The sequence below is a fragment of the Ictidomys tridecemlineatus genome, chromosome 5 (assembly GCF_052094955.1).
Source record: "Ictidomys tridecemlineatus isolate mIctTri1 chromosome 5, mIctTri1.hap1, whole genome shotgun sequence".
Classification (NCBI taxonomy): domain Eukaryota; kingdom Metazoa; phylum Chordata; class Mammalia; order Rodentia; family Sciuridae; genus Ictidomys; species Ictidomys tridecemlineatus.
Genome location: NC_135481.1, coordinates 193,799,069 through 193,816,664, shown reverse-complemented (window position 1 = coordinate 193,816,664; position 17,596 = coordinate 193,799,069). Strand labels below are relative to the sequence as shown.

The 17,596-nt window shown below is 52.8% G+C and overlaps 1 protein-coding gene across 9 annotated transcripts in view; it reads left to right on the top strand.

Moving 5' to 3' along the window:
• Positions 1 to 17,116, top strand: part of Slc9a8 (solute carrier family 9 member A8) — a 76,058-nt gene extending 58,942 nt beyond the window's left edge. For 7 of the 9 annotated variants that reach the window (XM_005325220.5, XM_040275886.2, XM_078051947.1 and 4 more), the window contains 6 exons: positions 1,025 to 1,141; positions 3,538 to 3,620; positions 7,394 to 7,505; positions 10,189 to 10,409; positions 12,121 to 12,267; positions 13,327 to 17,116. In XM_005325220.5, the coding sequence (XP_005325277.1) occupies positions 1,025 to 1,141; positions 3,538 to 3,620; positions 7,394 to 7,505; positions 10,189 to 10,409; positions 12,121 to 12,267; positions 13,327 to 13,434 (788 nt within the window). In that variant the 3' untranslated portion in view covers positions 13,435 to 17,116. Of the gene's footprint in view, positions 1 to 1,024; positions 1,142 to 3,537; positions 3,621 to 7,154; positions 8,106 to 10,188; positions 10,410 to 12,120; positions 12,268 to 13,326 lie in introns of those variants that run through there. The other 2 variants (XM_078051952.1, XM_078051951.1) reach the window with 2 other exon arrangements.
• The last annotated feature ends 480 nt before the right edge of the window (positions 17,117 to 17,596 follow it).

The following is a 17,596-nucleotide window of genomic DNA, read 5'->3' as shown; positions in this document are numbered from 1 at the left end:
CAGCTCAGCAGCTGGAACGTCTGCGACACAATCCTGTCGTCTTCACCCTGTACAAATGGAAAGGTAGTTTAACTGACTTCTGCTTCTCCAGAAGGGCACAAGTTGAGTTAAAACTTTTGTTATAAAATATGACTTGCAGTTCGTGCGTTTTGGCATCTTGTTTGATGAGGTTTTTTTTTTTTTTTTTTTTTTTTTTTTAGAGAGTGGGAGAGAGAGAGAATTTTAACATTTATTTTTTAGTTCTCGGAGGACACATCTTTGTTGGTATGTGGTGCTGAGGATCGAACCCGGGCCACACGCATGACAGGCGAGTGCGCCACTGCCTGAGCCACATCCCCAGCCCCAATTGATGAGTTTTTTAATGTCAGCATCCTTGCTTGACATGGAGACCCCTTTCCTGCTGCCTGAGCAGGGGTGAGCTGAGAAGAGTCAGAGCCAAGTGCCTAGGAGGGGTGCAGGGCAGGGGACAGACTGGGCACTCAGAGCCTGAGCAGCACAGGCCGTGGGCCGTGGAGAGCTTTGAAGAAGAGACGTGTCACCAGCTTAAATACACATTTTCCTTCTTACACGATGGTTATGGGGAATTCAAAATTAAGGGGAAGCAGCTAAAAAGCCCCCCGAAGCTGCCCCTTCTTGTCCTCAGGCTCTCTGCCGCCCGAGCTGCACCTGCCCCCCACCCCTGGATGGCCGTGACGGTGCGCACGTGGTGGGGCCGGGACTGTGGGGCACTTTGCGTGGCCCGTGTTCCCTTGCCCCCTAGCAGTTCACGGGTGGGTATTGTCGTCCCGGTGCCCACGAGCAGACAGGCTGCGGGAAGGGAAGAGCTCAGCCAGTGCCAGTGCCGAAGAGCCAGGGCCTCGGCTCCCCGCAGCCCTGGGAGGCCTCGGGATTATTTTCTTTTCCTTTTTCCTAAAGCCCTCGTGCCCCAGGCTCTGGGGCTTCCAGGAGTGTGTCGCCTGACTTGGGCGCCCCGTGGCAGGTGCTATTCTGCCGCTCATGTCTGTGCCCCTCTGTCCCTCTCCAGGCATCATGGCCATCCTGTTCTCGGGCATCGTGATGTCGCACTACACGCACCATAACCTCTCCCCCGTCACCCAGATCCTCATGCAGCAAACCCTCCGGACCGTGGCCTTCTTGTGCGGTGAGTCCTCCCTGGTGGCTGGCGCCTGGGCCCTCCAGCCCTAATGGGCTTCCTGCCCTGTGGTGGGAGTTGGTGGAGATTTCCCTGCAGCAGAAGCAGAACCTCCACCAGACGCTGGGCTCCTTGCCTGTGCTGTCGCCCTGCTGTGCACCGCCAGGGCCAGCCTCGCTCCTGACAAGTGGGATATGCAATGTATTGAAGGGACGTGTCCAAAAACTTCTCCTTGGAAATGGTTTTGAAGAGGGTCAGACCCAGAGCTGTATAGGAGACGAGTTTGGGAGATCCTGGGTGAGCTGAGCAGGCTGGGAGCGGGGCTTTTCAGCAGATGGGCATCTTGGGTTTCTAAGAAAGGGACACTGTGCCCGCATTCCCAGGTTTGTCCAGGGGGCCCTTTATTCACGGGCCATCCTGAAGGATGCATTTGGGGGTGTCATGTGCTGGGCTGAGCTGGGCTGGACCGTGAAGAGCTGTTTCAATTTGAGCTCTCACTTGCCACCTCCCTGGCTCATCCCCGGAGTGAAGGAGCCAGTCACACTGTCCCTTTACACCAGCCCTGAATTACTGTGCCCCAGCTGTCATCACCAGTGTCCCCTGGCACTTCAGGGGCCCTGTCTCATTCTAAAGCAGTAGTTCCCTGTGGTGTTCCAGGAGAGGGCTGGCTATGCGGAGGCAAGGAGGCCCAGGTGAGGCCTGGTGGCCTTCTGCCAGGAATTGGCGCCGGCAGCCAGGCCTCTGTGTCCCAGGGCCGGTGGGTGTTTATTCCACAGTATTCCTCTCCAAAAGCCAAGGCTAAAGATTCCGACCTCATCCTCACAATTACAGGAACCTAGAACAAAACATCCATCAAATTCTATTTGGCACTTATCAATCAGATTGGCAACTTTTAAGCAAATTGGCAAGTTGATGATATTCAGTTCTGGCAGGGTGAGTGGAAATCAAGCTGTGGGAGGGGCTTCTCCTGGAGAATCTTTTGCAGTTATCTGTCTGAATGTAAAAGGCACGTACTCTCTGGGCCAGGCAATTCAGTCTTCAGGAATCTAACCTGTGTGCAGGGGTGTGGTGTTGTAGCTTGTAATGTCAAATGGAACTTGTCTAAGTATTCATCTGCAGAGGGTGGGTTAACCGTGATACACCCAGGACTAGAATTTAGACTGCCAGGGAAAAGGTAGATATGAATATTCTAAATGTGCCAATTTGGAAAGATCACAAAAATGTTTAATAGATAAGAAAAACCTTCAAGTAGGATAAGGGTGAGTATGTCGTTCAGCTTGTGGACTCACTTTTAAAAGATACACATTTCAGGAGGCTGAGGCAGGAGGATTGCAAGTTTGAAACCAGCCCCAGCAACTTAGTGAAACCCTTCCTCAAATTAAAAAAAAAAAAAAAAAAAATTTAAAAGATATATGGGGCTGAGGCTGTGGCTCAATGGTAGAGCACTTGCCTAGCATGTGTGAGGCACTGGGTTAGATTCTCAGCACCACATATAAATAAATGAATAAAATAAAGGTCTATATATCTAAAAAGTATATTTTAAAAAGAGAGAGAGAGAGAGAGAGATACATTTGGCTGGGGTGTAGCTCAGTGGTAGACAAATTGCCTGTCATGTGTGAGGTCCTGGATTTAATCCTCAGCATGCACCAAAAAAGAAAAGATTCACGTTTGAAGAAAAAACATTACTGCAATGTTTTAAACAGTTTTAATGCTTTATGATGTTCAGCTATTTTAAAATATAGTCCGTGTCTCCCTGGTTAATGGACAGTTCTGGAGGTCATCAGAGTTTAAACAGGGTGCCCAGAAATTTATAAAGTGCTTTTTCTTAAGATACACAAGTGACTGCTGGCCCACAGGAAGTCAGGGCTCCTTTGCTCTGTGGAGCAAAGCCCAGAGCTGGAAGGGGATCTCTTCCTGAAGTCCTGCTGGGCTCGGGCTGTTCTCTAACCTACAGCAGCAGTCAATATGTTCATTCTGTCACTTGACTGTGACACTGGCGGGGAAGTTAACCGAAAGCCCTTTCATGCTTGTCATCTGGCGCCTGCAGCCATTTGCTCTGAACTCTTGCCACTTGGCTGCTATCAGGACCCTTGCTAAGAACAGTGCTGAGCACACGGGCAGATTCGGTTTATCATCTTCCCCGGGTGGGATGGTGTTTATTTAAGTTCGTATTTGACAGTTGACTCATTACTTTGGGAAATCCTGGAGAACAGCCCATGTAGCTAGTGTGACAGAAAAGAAAGAATCCAAGCACAGTTTGACCAAAATATTGGTTGCAGTATTTTCCAGAAAATGAAAAAAAGTGCCTTATTGGCTCATGACTTCTGCATGTTTGCTTAATAGTTTTGCACTGTATTGGAAGAAAATAGTTGGGGCTGAATAATCCATTCTTTGGTTTGTTTCAGAAACATGTGTGTTTGCATTTCTTGGCCTGTCCATTTTTAGTTTCCCTCACAAGTTTGAAATTTCCTTTGTCATCTGGTGCATAGTAAGTATTTTCCTTGTTTTTTTTTTTTTAATTTAAATACTTATTTGTAGATCAATAACATGTTCTGGATTCATTTATGTAACTGTTAACTGTTCAGAGTCAACAGCTACATAGACACACTTCTGTTTTTAAAGTCTCTTTTGTTAAAAATCATATACAAGGGGGATGGGGTCGGGATGGGGGGATTGAAATTAAGTGGCTGAGTAATCCTGGAAAAGGACTTGTACATAGTTTTTAATTTTCAGTGCACTTGAACGTTACGGTCTCTTCTAAGAAGAACAAACTCATATAAATATTTTTTTTCTTTTTTTTTGTAGTGCTGGGGATTGAACCCAGGGCCTTATACATGCAAGGCAAGCACTCTACCAACTGAGCTATATCCCCAGCCCAAATTCATACAATTTTATGTTAGGTGATAAAAGCAGACTTCAAAATTGATTATGCAACCAGTTATAACCATGTATGTAAGAAAATACTGATGGGGTTGGGGCTGTGGCTCAGTGGTGGAGCGCTTGCCTAGCATGTGGGAGGCACTGGGTTTGATTCTCAGCACCACATATAAGTAAATGAATAAAATAAAAATCCATTAACATCTTTTAAAAAATTAAAAAACTCTCATAGTACTTTTTTTTAAAAAAAGAAAATACTGACAAATGTTCACAGCAGTTGTTAAAATGGGGATGATTTTTTTCTTTGACCTTTTTCTGGAAAATTTATAATGGATGTATATTGCCTTCTTACTGCAGTTTTTTTTTTTTTCCAAATGTGCCTATTTATAAGCATGACCTTAGATAGTGGTTAAAGTAAAGATTACCAGACCCTGGGTGACTTCCTCAGAATCACCCAGGGGAGTTACCCAGGTAATGCTTATGACATGGAAACAGGGTTATAATTGGGCTGAGGGTGGCAGTAAAACAATCAAAATATACCTTTAAGAAAGAAGAGAGGGGCTGGGCCCAGTGCTGCACATTCCTGTAATCCTAGTGACTCATGAAGCTCAAGCAGGAGGATTGCAAGTTCAAGGCCAGCCTCAGCAACATGGCAAGACCCTGTCTCAAAATAAAAAGTAAAGGGCTGGGATGTGGCTCAAGCGGTAGCGCGCTCGCCTGGCAAGCGTGCGGCTCGGGTTCGATCCTCAGCACCACATACCAACAAAGATGTTGTGTCCGCTGAGAACTCAAAAATAAATGTTAAAATAAAAAAAAAATAAAAAGTAAAACAGGGCTGGTTTTTTTTTCCTTATTTATTTGAACAGGGCACCCCGGGTTCAAATAAATAAGGAAAAGCGAAATGTAATCATCTACAGCAGAATGGAATCCTTTTTGGGACTGGGAGGGAGAATAAATGTCTGACATTTGAAAGAAAGGTCCAGCTCCCTCAAGCATCTGATTCAGGTGACAGCAGAGACCCCTAGCATTTGGGCATCTGGCAAACACCTCCAGGTCCTTGCCTGCGTTTCTCCTTTGGTCTCTATTTCTCCAGTTCGGGCTCAGCCCTCGGCCCAAGGCCCAATAGCTGATCTACATTCTTTTTTTTTTATTTTTTTTTATTGGTTGTTCACAACATTACAAAGCTCTTGACGTATCATATTTCATACATTCGATTGAAGTGGGTTATGAACTCCCAATTTTACCCCAAATGCAGATTGCAGAATCCCGACGGTTACACATCCACAATTTTACATAATGCCCTATTAGTGACTGTTGTATTCTGCTGCCTTTCCTATCCCCTACTATCCCCCCCCTCCCCTCCCATCTTCTCTCTCTACCCCATCTACTGTAATTCATTTCTCTCCTTGTTTATTTTCCCATTTCCCTCACAACCTCTTATATGTTGATCTACATTCTTAATTCCTAATTTAATCTTTTTGTGTCCCTCATTAATTTCAAGCATTTACAAGACACTCCTTCCTGTTGGAGTGTGGCATAATTGTTTTTTTTTTTTTAAAGAGAGAGTGAGAGAGAATTTTTAATATTTATTTTTTTTAGTTGGCAGACACAACATCTTTGTTGGTATGTGGTGCTGAGGATCGAACCCGGGCTGCACGCCTGCCAGGCAAGCACGCTACCGCTTGAGCCACATCCCCAGCCCCATAATTGTTTTTTGTTAACGTTTACTGCCAGTTCCACCTAAAACCCAGTTATTAGGAAGCAGACTTTATTAAAACACTTTTACCTACCAAGTGCAAACTGGAAAGGACCGCCTGCTTGGCACCCAGGAGAGCCGTGGAGGACATAAGGAACCCTAGGGAAAGATGTCCTGGGTTCTTCTCTCTGCCTTTCACTTGGCCGGAGCTTGTTGGTGTTTGTCAGTTGTCTGTCCTACAAACTCAGGTTTTAGGACAAAAGAACAGCAACAAAAGCTTTTTACAGAAAGTACAATGGCCGTTACTGTCGTCCTTGGTCAAGGGACCACCTTTGGTTAAACCTGAAACCAAGTGTAGGAGCTGAGATTGGATGTTACGGTGAACCTGGGAGTGACTGTCCTAGCCATGGGCTGGGAATAGTTCCACCCTCACACCCAGCTCAGTGGTCTAGACTGTGGGCTTTGGGGTCCGACCAGGTTCACACCTTGGATCTACTTCTTCCTGCCCAGTCAGCTTCACCCAGTTCCTCGGCTTGCCTCGGTTTGCTTGTCTGTAAAATGGAGATGGTAGCACCCACTCCATAACACTGCTGCAAGATTCAAATGCAGCCAGATAGGATGCATGTGAAATGTTCAGCACAGTCCCTGTCACTGGACTGCTGGATAATTAGGAGCAGTCGTTGTTAACTTGACTCTCTGAGGCCTACCACTCAAAGCACACTCAGGTCACGTTTGTTAAGAGAAATAAACTAAATAGGATTAAAATACGTTCATGTGGGGCTGGGGTTGGCAAGATTCAAGCTTTACATAGAGCTATATTTTGTTTGGTTTTTTACCTTCTTCTTTGTGCAGTGCTGGGGATCGGGGCCTTGCTAAGTAACACTCTGCCACTGAGCTCCGTCCCCAGCCCACCCCATATAGCTATTTTTTTTAATATATATATTTTTTAGGTGTAGATGGACACAACACAATGCCTTTATTTTTATGTGGTGCTGAGGATCGAACCTGGGTCCCGCCCATGCTGGGCGAGCGCTGTACCGCTGAGCCATAATCTCAGCCCCAAAAAACTATTTTTCGTTAAGACTAAATGCCTTTGGAGATGGTGGGAACTAAAAGCCATAGCAACGGGCTAGGCCGTGTGTGGCCTCCTTATAGAATGCTTTCTTTCTGCTCAGAGAAAAATGCCCAGGTAGGCCTTCTCAGTCCTTCCCTCCTTGTCCTGAGGAGCGTGGTCCCTGCGGCTGAGGTAGAAACACCTGGTTTATCCCTCCAGAGTTTGCCCCTTGGGGGGGATTAGTGCAGACCCGTCCCATGGTGGCCACTTTTGGAGGCAGGTTGCCCTGAAGTTGCACTCTGGATGTTTCTGCAAGGCCTTTGGCTTCTGTTCTGCTGTCATTACCAGAACCCTCATTGACACTTATTGGTCCTTTCTTCGGACTTTGGAACCAGGTGGGTGTGATGCTGTGCACCTGTGATCCCAGGGAAAATGGAGCCATAAGCGTCATCCAGGCCTCCGTCTCTAGCCACCCACTGCCGGCTCTGCCTGGTGTTGTACCAGTCACACCTTTCATGGCTGAAGGGGCTGGCGCGTGGTGACAGGTGTGTTCCGGGTCTGCGTTGACTTGGGCAAACTGGGACCTGAAGAAGCTGACGGGTCCCCCTGGGTCTTGGCTCTCTGCTGTTACCAGGTGCTCGTGCTGTTCGGCAGAGCCGTCAACATTTTCCCGCTTTCCTACCTCCTGAACTTCTTCCGCGATCACAAGATCACCCCGAAGATGATGTTCATCATGTGGTTTAGCGGTAAGTCAAATCTTGAGTAAATGGATGAAAAATACTTATAATAAAGGTGCACACCAGCTGGGGAGAACCTGAAGCCACCTGCTGGAAACCCTGAAAACCAGTGTGCCTCATAAGCCAAGATTAATAAAAGCTCCCACTTGGCCAGGTGCCGTGGCGCTCATGTGTAATCCCAGCAGCTGGGGAGGCTGAGACAGGAGGATCACAAGTTCAAAGCCAGCCTCAGCAAAGGGGAGGTGCTAAACAACTCAGTGAGACCCTGTCTCTAGATAAAAAATAGAAAATAGGGCTGGGGATGAGGCTTAGTGGTCAAGTGCCCCTGAGCTCATTCCCTGGTACCCGCCCCCCCAAAACTCCCATTTAACGGCCCCTACTGTAAGCCAGGCCCCTACCAGATGCATCCTGGCCACAGTAGCCTGAGATCTGGGGGACAGAGGGCATGCTTGGGCTCCTGTGACCACAGGAGACAGAGCCAAGGTGTGCCCTTCCTTTGTCCACCCCTCTCCTGGACAGGCCAGTGAGCCCAGGGGTGAGCAGGCCAATTCTGGTTTTCTAGGCTGAAGTCATAATGGCTCAAAATAAAAGAGGTAGAAGTTAAAATTCTCACGGACCACGTGGTGATTCTCTGTCTTCCAGGGCTGGGGTGGGGCCCAGGCCCAGCACATGCGGGCAAGGCTCTGCGTGCTAATGCTGGGTATTTCTTCCTTCAGTCACAGAGTTCTGACGCTCTCATTCACAGTCTCAGCTGCCATTCCATCATGTTTCTCTACTTCCTCAACAATGGAAATGACTCCATAAATCTTTGGCTCCTAGAGAACCGGATCCTCAGCCATCTTTAAATTTATTTTTGAACAACACATAGAGTTCTCTGTACTTTCGTGTTTAAATATTATAATTGAAACATTTCCATGTGGGTTGGATACAGCAACATGCTTTATAATGTTCTCTCTGGCGGCACAAATGGAAATTTGTCTCAGATTTCTCTTTTTTCAAAAAACGTGTGTGTGTGTGTGTGTGTGTGTGTGTGTGTGTGTACATGCATGGACTCATATACAATGAGAGAAGCTCAGTTTTTCTTTTTTTTTAATTTTTATTTTTTTTTAGTTGGACACAATACCTTCATCTTATTTATTTTGATGTGGTGCTGAGGATCAAACCCATTGGCCACCCCTGCCAGGCGAGCACTCTGCCACTGAGCCCTGGCCCCAGCCCCATTTTTTTCTTAATCCTTTTTGCCAAGGAAGAAAAACTTTTCGTGAACATACTTTATATACAAAGATATGAAAAATTGTGCTTTATATGTGTAATAAGAATTGCAATGCAAAAAAGAAAAAAGAAAAACTCTTTGGAGTAGTCGATCCCAGGTTGTGAAAATCTCCCAAGAAAATCCAAGAACTGTGTCAGGTAGTTCACAAAGCCACGGGGGCTCCATATTTGGGAGTGAGGGCAGGAGGACAGATGCTGCAGAGCCGCGTGTTGGGGGTGAGGCCAGCTGGCCTCTGATAGCCCTTCCTCCATGATTTCCGAGTCTTTCTGGATCCTCTTTGAGGACTTTGCCTCTCTGGCACCGCCCATGCCCATTTCAGCCTCTTCTCTTTCCCAGGCTTCAGTCTCAGTCCCATCCCTGTCCCCTCCCCCACCACGGCCACCTGGGACAGGCCACCCTCACTCACTGTCTCCGCTTCTTCATCTCCTGTCCAGCACCCCGGAACTGGCCTTACCTGGTCACTGGTGTGCCACCTGCAGCCAACCTGCTGGGCCCAGTCAGCCCCCACCCTAGCCACCTCCTGGCTTTAGGCTCCCTCTGCTGCCCACACTGCCTGAGGCCCGCAGGCCCCTTGCCCTCTCCCCTGTGGGGTCTCCTCAGGCTCCCGCCGGCACCACCTCAGGACATAGCCCAGCCCTGCTGTGCTCGAGGCCATCACTCCCTGGGGAGCTGGGGGTGCTTCGGGCTCCCCTGACCAGACCTTGCCGAGTGCCTCCCTGGATGTCGTGGGCCAGCATGGCCTCACTGAGACAGGTCTAGGGCCGCTGCCCCATCCTGGACCTGGGTGGGCCCTGCGCTGTCTCTGCCCCGCCCTCCCTCTCCGCACTCAGCATCTCCTGCGTCCCTGTTGATAGTCACTCCTCCCAGCCACTCTGGAAGCTCCCAAGGGCAGGGCCAGGGCCACCTGTGTCTGGCTGTGGGTTACCAGAGTGGCCAGAAGTTTCTGACTGAGTGAAGGGCTGTCTCCTGCTCAGTCCACACCCTTGTCACTCCCCAGGAGCCTGTCACCACCACCAGGCAGCCTCCTCAGATTCAGGGGGCACCTCCCGACTGCAGCCTGTGCTGCTGCTGTTCATGGTGGCCCCGGCTGGGACGACTGTGCTCTGGCTGGCTCATCAGTGTGTGGTGGAGCGCACTGGAGACTGCTGTGCACAAAGCCCTAGGCCTGGGGCGCCCGGGAGCGCTTGGCCCACAGCAGCCAGCATGAGTCACAGGCCTGGTGGCCTCCCTGCACAGGCACCTGTGCCTTGCAGCCTAGCGGGTCGGTCACCTCACCACATGTATGTAGCGTGGAGTGGGTGGAGGGCTACCACCCCGTCCCCACTCCTCTGCGGCCTGTGTGGGCTGTGGTGCAGGCAACCTGGTGGGCAGCCGCCCTGCTGCCTCCCGGCGCTCCCCTGACCACCCTGCCGCCCCCAGGCCTGCGGGGGGCCATCCCTTACGCCCTGAGCCTGCACCTGGACCTGGAGCCCATGGAGAAGCGGCAGCTGATTGGCACCACCACCATCGTCATCGTGCTCTTCACCATCCTGCTGCTGGGCGGCAGCACCATGCCCCTCATCCGCCTCATGGACATTGAGGACGCCAAGGCGCGCCGCAGGAGCAAGAAGGACGTCAACCTCAGCAAGACGGAGAAGATGGTCAGTGGCGGCCGCCGGGCGGGGCGGGGGCAGGCGTGCTGGGGACCCGCTGGTCACTGCCTGCTGCCAAAAGGCAGGGCAACAACCTGGCTTCTAGGGTGCCCTGCATCTCCATGATGCGCACGTGCGCGTTCGCAATACACATGCACGCGCACGCATCGCGGAGCACAGTGCAGTCACCGTGCTGAGGAGGAACTGGAGTTATCTGCAGAAAACCTCCTGTTGGGGGCTGGAGGACAGGGAGGGCATGGCTAGGGCTGGAGGGGTCCAGGGCCCCCTGCAGTCCAGCTGAGACTCCTATTTCCCTGCCCACCTCTGCTTCCTGCAAGCCACCCTCCTGCCACCAGGCGGCCCTCTGGGCCAACAGCCCTGGTGCCTCCCTGCGGTGTCTTCACCCTCAGGCCCTGTGCGGAGGTGGGCCTGCTGACTCCCTGCAGGCTCCTGCAGCCCGCCCCCACCATGTTTCAGGAAATGCATCTTTTTCTGGTTCCCTTATTTGAGGCCACTGGTAACTGGTCACAGAAATCTTTTCCTGTTGGTCTAACATGGAGGTCAGGCCTGGCTGGTCCTGGGACCTCCACACTGGGCCTCAGCCTGGGCTGTGCCACTGGAAGGAAGCTTCCATGGCCGGGACAGGGCTCTGCAGGGCCTTTCGCATGCTCCCAGGCCTTTCTCCCCACCCACCAGCTTCCTTATTGGTTTTTAACAAAATCTCTCAGGGGGTCAGACATTTGTTTGAGTATCAGAGTGGACGGCAGGCTGGTCACAAGGTTACTGGGCCTCACCACGAGGGTCTTAGAGGTCCAGAGGAGCCCCCAAAATGGTCGTTTCTTACAAGTTGCTGCTGCTGCCACCATTCCTAGAGAGCCAGCTGGCTGAGGGCCAGGAGGGGTCCTCAGGGGGACTGCTGTGGGGCCTCTCTCAGGTGCAGGCATGTGCCTGTCTCGGGCCATCCTGAGTTCCTGCAGGAAGCAGATGCTCTCCTGGTCCCCATTTTGCCACTGGGAATGCTGAGGCACAGGAGGGTCCCACTCACCCAGCTGAGGTCCCACAGCTCCCACAATTTAAGCTCGAAGTCACCACTTTCTCTTTTCTTTAATGTTTATTTTGAGTGGTAGCTGGACACAGTGTTTCGGGTTTAACAAGCCCTCCAGGTGACGCTGACGTGAGCCAGAGCGTGGGAACCGCTGCTCCACAGCGTCCGAAGGCACTTCCTTCGCCCCGCTCCTGAGCACACGCCAGCACGCCTGCTAGAGCGAGGTGGTGGACTGGCAGGCACCTTCCGTGGCTTCGTCCGGCTTCCTCCGGCAGAGCAGAAACTCCTGCATCCAGCGCTGCTGGCCTTTGGGCCTCCTGGCCAAGGGTGGGGCTGTTTGAGGCTTTGGGGAGCGCAGGAAGACGCTCAGTGCCTGAGACTAGTCCTCCTTTCTTCACCCCTCTCTGGAGCTGTTCCCCCCTCCCCTGCTCTGACTCGATTGGCAGAAGCTCCCTCAAGTGGCCCCAGAGCCTCTGATTTGACTCGCCAGGAGGCATCCCTGGCATCCCTGATGTCCTTAGAGACTGTTGTACCTCCCGTGGGCTCCCAGGAGGCTGTTTGTACCCACATTCACCCTGCCTGGGAGTGAGGCACTTCGGGTTGGGGACACTGGTGACCTGGGGCAGAAGCCTCTAGGTAGTGCCCACTGACGCATCCGGCTGCCTCATCCCCCAGGGCAACACCATCGAGTCCGAGCACCTGTCGGAGCTCACCGAGGAGGAGTACGAGGCCCACTACATCCGGCGGCAGGACCTCAAGGGCTTCATGTGGCTGGACGCCAAGTACCTGAACCCCTTCTTCACGCGGAGGCTGACACAAGAGGTGGGACCTTGCCTCCCCTCGGGAGGGCTGGCGGAGGGCTGGGGGAGGGAGTGTGCGAGAGCGCCTCCCGGGCTGGGCTGGGAGTGGTGCAGCGGCAGCTGCTGTTTCCCTGGGCTGCGGATCTGCTCTTCACTTGGTAACAGCCTGTTCCTGTGTTTGGTTCTCCTGGTTGATGGCTCCGGGCCTTGGTCAGCTGTTGAAGCTGGGCTAAATTTCAGGCAGGCCAGGGCCTCGGGAGCCGTGGTGCACTGCTAGGCGGTGTGGACGCCCCTGCACTGGGGCTGGGGCTCTTCCAGCCACCCAGCACCTTCTGCTGCTCAGGCCGTGGTGCCAGCTGTCAGCACGTGAGCAAGAAGTAGGGGCCACGCTGCAGCACCACCTTCCACCCCAGCCACCTGCAGGAGGCAGCCGTGGTCTCCCTGACATCGAGGAAACTGAGGCGCAGGGAGGAGCCCCCGCTCCAGCCCAAGAGGCCACGCAGCCAGCATGAGGATAACTCTAGAGGCTGCAGGGGTTTGGGGGTTTTTTTGTTTGTTTTTTTGAGGGGTGCTGGGAATTAAACTCAGGGTGCTCTACTGCTGAGCTCCATCTTTGGCCATTTTTCTTTGGGGGAGTTGGTGGGGTCACTGGGGATTGAACTCAGGGGCACTTGACCACAGAACCACATCCTCACCCTACTTTGTGTTGTATTTAGAGACAGGGTCTCACTGAGTTGCTTAGTGCCTCCTTTTTAATCTTCCAAAAGCCAGAGGTTTGAACCCACGATCCTCCTGCCTCGGCCTCCTGAGCTGCTGGGATTACAGGCGTGAGCCACCACGCCCAGCTTTATTTTTTATTTTGAGCCAAGGTCTCATTAAGTTGCTGAAAGGGGCAGAGGTGCCACATTTTTATCCTCACACCATCTGCCTCCTCACCTCCTGTTTCTCAGGGGCCCCTCCTGGTGCCCCCAAAGCTGGCTGCTTAACACTCTGCCGTTGCCTGGTGCCTTGTCCTGCGCTCCCAAGCCCAGGGGAAGCCCCTCCTCCACACTGACCAGGCTCATCTCATCTCCCACCCCAGGACCTCCATCATGGGCGCATCCAGATGAAGAGCCTCACCAACAAGTGGTATGAGGAGGTGCGCCAGGGCCCGTCGGGCTCTGAGGACGACGAGCAGGAGCTGTTCTGACCGAGCTGGGTGCCGCGCCTTCTGGCAGACAGGGCCCAGGCGGGCCTTGCCACCCACAGACACGGAGCGAGGCCCTGGAAGTACTTGCACTTGGCAGCCTCTTCAGGGTGTCAGAAGGAGAGTGACGTGAGGCTGCGGAATCTTCTTAGCCTGCAGTTTTCCAGGCCTTTGGAAACACTCATCTCCCCACTCCTCACTGAGCAGGGCCTCCACAGAGTGGAGTGGCCACCGTCACAGGTAGTGCCCCCTCCTGCTTCTGCAGCCCCTGTGCAGCCCCTAAGAGAGCGGTTCCACCTGGACAGGGAAGCCCGAGCCAGGGCCTGCAGGGAGCGCTGAGCCTGGAGCCTGGGGGTCAGGGTCTGAGTCGGTGCCACTCCCCAGCTGAGTCTGCTCCAGGGGCTGGTGAGGAGCAGAGTCGGCCGCACCAGTGGTTCTGACCCTCATGGAGGCTCAGAAAGCCAGAAACCAACCCCCTGAGAAGGAAAAACTGAACGACCCTTTTTCTTTACCTCTGATTGGCACCTCACCGCCTGTCTTCCCGGGGCTGGCAGCTGCTGCCCTGCTCGGGGCTTATCGTGAATGTTTACACTAGTGTCCACCTTGAGGGCTGGGCCCTTCTTAGAGCCTGGTTGGAAGCTGCAGCCCTGGGTCTCAGGCTGGGCCATTGGGCTCTTTTGTGGGCTCAGAGCGCCCCCTAGAGAGAAGCTGGAAAATGGTGTCTGCAGCCAGCCACGGCTGCCTTGATTCCGTTTCAGTTCATGCACTTTACCAAGTCCAGGAGTCTGGTAGCCTCCTGCCTCAGCCGGCATCCCGTCTCCCTCACTGGGTCCTGGTGCTCCAGTGTTCTCATTCATCCAGTCCGAGGTCCTTTGCCAGCTGTATGTCCACCTGCATTACCTGCTGCCACCTTCACTGCTGTTTAGGGTTCTGTTCTCTTCATTTCCCTACCATCTTGGTTTCTGTCCGTCTCCCATGCTGGGGTGCCAGCTCCCCACCCAGAAGTACTGTCTCGGGCCCTGCCTCCCCTGCCACCTCAGGGTGAGAAGCTGCCAGTCGTTTCCGTGTGACCCACACCCCGTTCCCACCCACCTTTCTTGTAACTGCTCCACTGCGCCCATCCTCAGGCATGGACAACATTCCCCTGTGGCTCCGGGTCCCAGCTGGAGTCGAGAGCAGAACCCTCAGGTGATTCAGTTCATCACGCGCATGTCCTTGGCTCTCAGTGGGACACTGTGGGCCCAGGTCTGTATGGGCCAGCATGCCTTGGACTGGTAGAAGGTGTATTTCCCTGTCTTGTGCCCCAGGCAGGGAGACTCTGGAAGTCAGGAAGGACCCACTGCAGACCCCCTAGGATTTTTGTCAGGCCCAGCCCTCACTGCTCACCATGCCTAGAACTTGTCGCTGTCAGGCAGGAAGCCGCGTTTGCTTTTATGCATGAGAAGTGAGTTTGTGCTTGATAGAGCTAACGCGTGGTCTTTTCCTTCCTAGAGTCCCACACCTTGACCCCATGTTCAAGCCATCCCATTGCCTTGCATAATTTTGTTTTCCACATTTCTTTGCCGTGGAAGAAGAGGTCAGAGAAGAAGGGGACCTTCGCCCTTGCCTGAGAATAGGCAGGGAGCTGAGACCAGATTGATCGCTTAGCCCAGCTCAGAGCTAATTTCTCTTCTCCCCTGAAATCCAGGATCTGATATCAGAGATGAAGGTTGTTTTGCAAGCTCAGTAACTTGCCAAGATTTTCTTTTTTTAATCTTAGATTTATAGATGAAGCAATGAGACAGATGGAGTCTTCTCAGTTCAGACTATTATCATCAGGTCCAGTGGCCCAGCCACATCATGCTTTTTCCTCCCACTTTTTGCTGAGACCTGAGAATGTCATGGTGGGGAGCATCTGTGGGGTTTGGTGGAAAGGCCACCAGGCTTTGCTGGTGGGGAGGGTAGGACCTTTCCTGTGCGCTACCAGCACTAGCCTGGGTCTCCTGTGAGTCTCCTCTGCCCCCTGCTGGTAAGTGAGGGTTTAGCAGCCTGGAAGAGCAACCCCAGAGGTGAGGGTGACCAGCTTCGATTTGTAGTAAGCAGAAGGCCCTGAAGGTGTGTTTTTCAGGTGGAGTATCACTTCAGGCGGTAAATAAATGTAGAAGACATAAAAGGATCCAGTTTTGCTATACCTTCCCGCCTTCTTCAGATCTAGCTAAGAGACAGGACAGCTGTGGCTCAGAAGGTATTGCTTTAGAGTGAGGTAAGAGGCATGAGTGCCCCTGGGAATGTTGGCCCTGTAGCCAGTAAACCAAGATGTGCCACAGCAGGCCTGTGCCCCCGACATCCCACTTCCTGGGATAAATCGTACACTCAGTGCCACCTGTGGTTGTAGGACCTCTTGGAACAACCACACCCTGCAACTTGAGATTGGAGTCTTCGGGAGCTTTTCCTAAGTCCCCAGGGGTCAAGTCAGCTGTGGGCTGGACCAGGCTGGGGATGGCTCAGCCCCGGGGTGCCCAGCCTCTCAGCCCAGGAGCAGAGCCAAAGCCCTCCACAATGGGGCTGTAGCAGGGCCCTGCCTGGCCCAGAACGTGGCAGCCCCAGTCAGCGCAGACGTCCTCTTTGGCCGTATATGCCTTTGTGTGCGGTGGATGCCAGACGGGCGAGTGGGGCCTCCTTGACACTGGCCAGATTTCCCTATCCCTCAGCAAGACCTGGCCTCCTGAGTCTGGGTCCCTGTTTCCATGGACCCACACCCCGGCAGAGCTCTCAGCAGGGTAGCTGTTCCAGGACCCCACTAGTTGGCAGTCCAGGGACTGGCAAAGCCCAGGTAGAAAGTTGCCCCCCGATTCCAGCTGGAGAATCTCACAGCTCTCTGCTGTAGGGTAGGATTTTAAAATACAAAATAGGGTCCCCTCCCCATTCCCTCCAAAATGCAGCCATGTGTTTCCCCTGCTGGTTGGAGCGTCAGAAGCTGAATCTGGGATGTTCCTAACGCTGCAGCCAGAGTCATTAGGGTATCCTCCCAGGACCCCACCTCCAGGGCCCAGGCCTAAGTACAGGCTCCCAGAGAATAAGGAGCTAGCTCCTTGCCAGTTCCCACCGTTTCTCAAATGCATATTTATGGGCCACAAAGGAAAGACTTTCTAACATGGCCTGCCCCGTCCCATTTCCCCACCATCCCAGGGCCCTTACCCACGGTGTGGACTCTCAGCTCTGCAGGCAGGAGGCTGCTGGGAGCCCCTCAGGACTGTGGAGCTGGAAGGAAAAATGTGCTTGGTGGCCAGAGGAAAGAAGCCACTTGCACATGACAAGGGAGGGATGGTTGGGAGGCCCCAGCTTCCACCAGAGGCTCCAGTGCCCCCCTGCAGTTCCCACAAGGCCAGATCTATTCTCACGGCCAATAGGAGTCTTGTGTTTTGTTTTTTTTTTCATGTTTTCTCTAAAAATTAAGGTTTGTGTAATTAAGTTTGGGGTTTTTATTGTTTATTTTTTCTTTAAGGATCCCAGGGAGGAAAAAACAATTAAACAGGGAACACTGGGGCCAGGCACTGGGGGCCCTGGCTGCAGGGGATGGTGGCTGCACTGGGCGGGGCGGCTGTGCTGCTGGGCCCCTGCTTGTCTCCCTGGACTGAGGATTCAGGATTGGAAAAGTCATGTCACTGGATATTTATTTAGAAATAAAAATGCTGCCGAATCCGAACGGGCTTCTGTGTCCGTGTTCACGTGGCTTTGCACATACAGGTCCTGCACTCCTGGGCTCACTCTGGTCACACAGCTTCTTGGGCCAGCAGCGAACAGTCCCATGAAGGGCAGTGCCTGGCAGCGGGGACTTGGTGTGACGAGGGCCGGGATCTGGTTCCTTCCTCTGCCCCCAGGAGAAATATGAGGCCGAGGTGGCCACCTGGGCTTCTCACGGGTGCAGGAGCCCACCTCCCAAGCTGGTGGCAGGGCCACCTAGGATGGCACCTGTGGTGGCCGTTGCCTGACAATTAAGCAGATCGTCTCCACTGAGCCCACACAGCCGCAGAAGCTGCCTGTCCCCCTCCTGGGAGAGGAGGCAGTGGCAGTGGCTGGGCATGAATTGAGCTTGCACGTCCGTCCAGGGGCATCTGAAGCTTCTGTGAGAAGAGGCGCAAAAAAGAAACGAAAACAAATCTAGAACGTGGGGCGAACCCGCTCC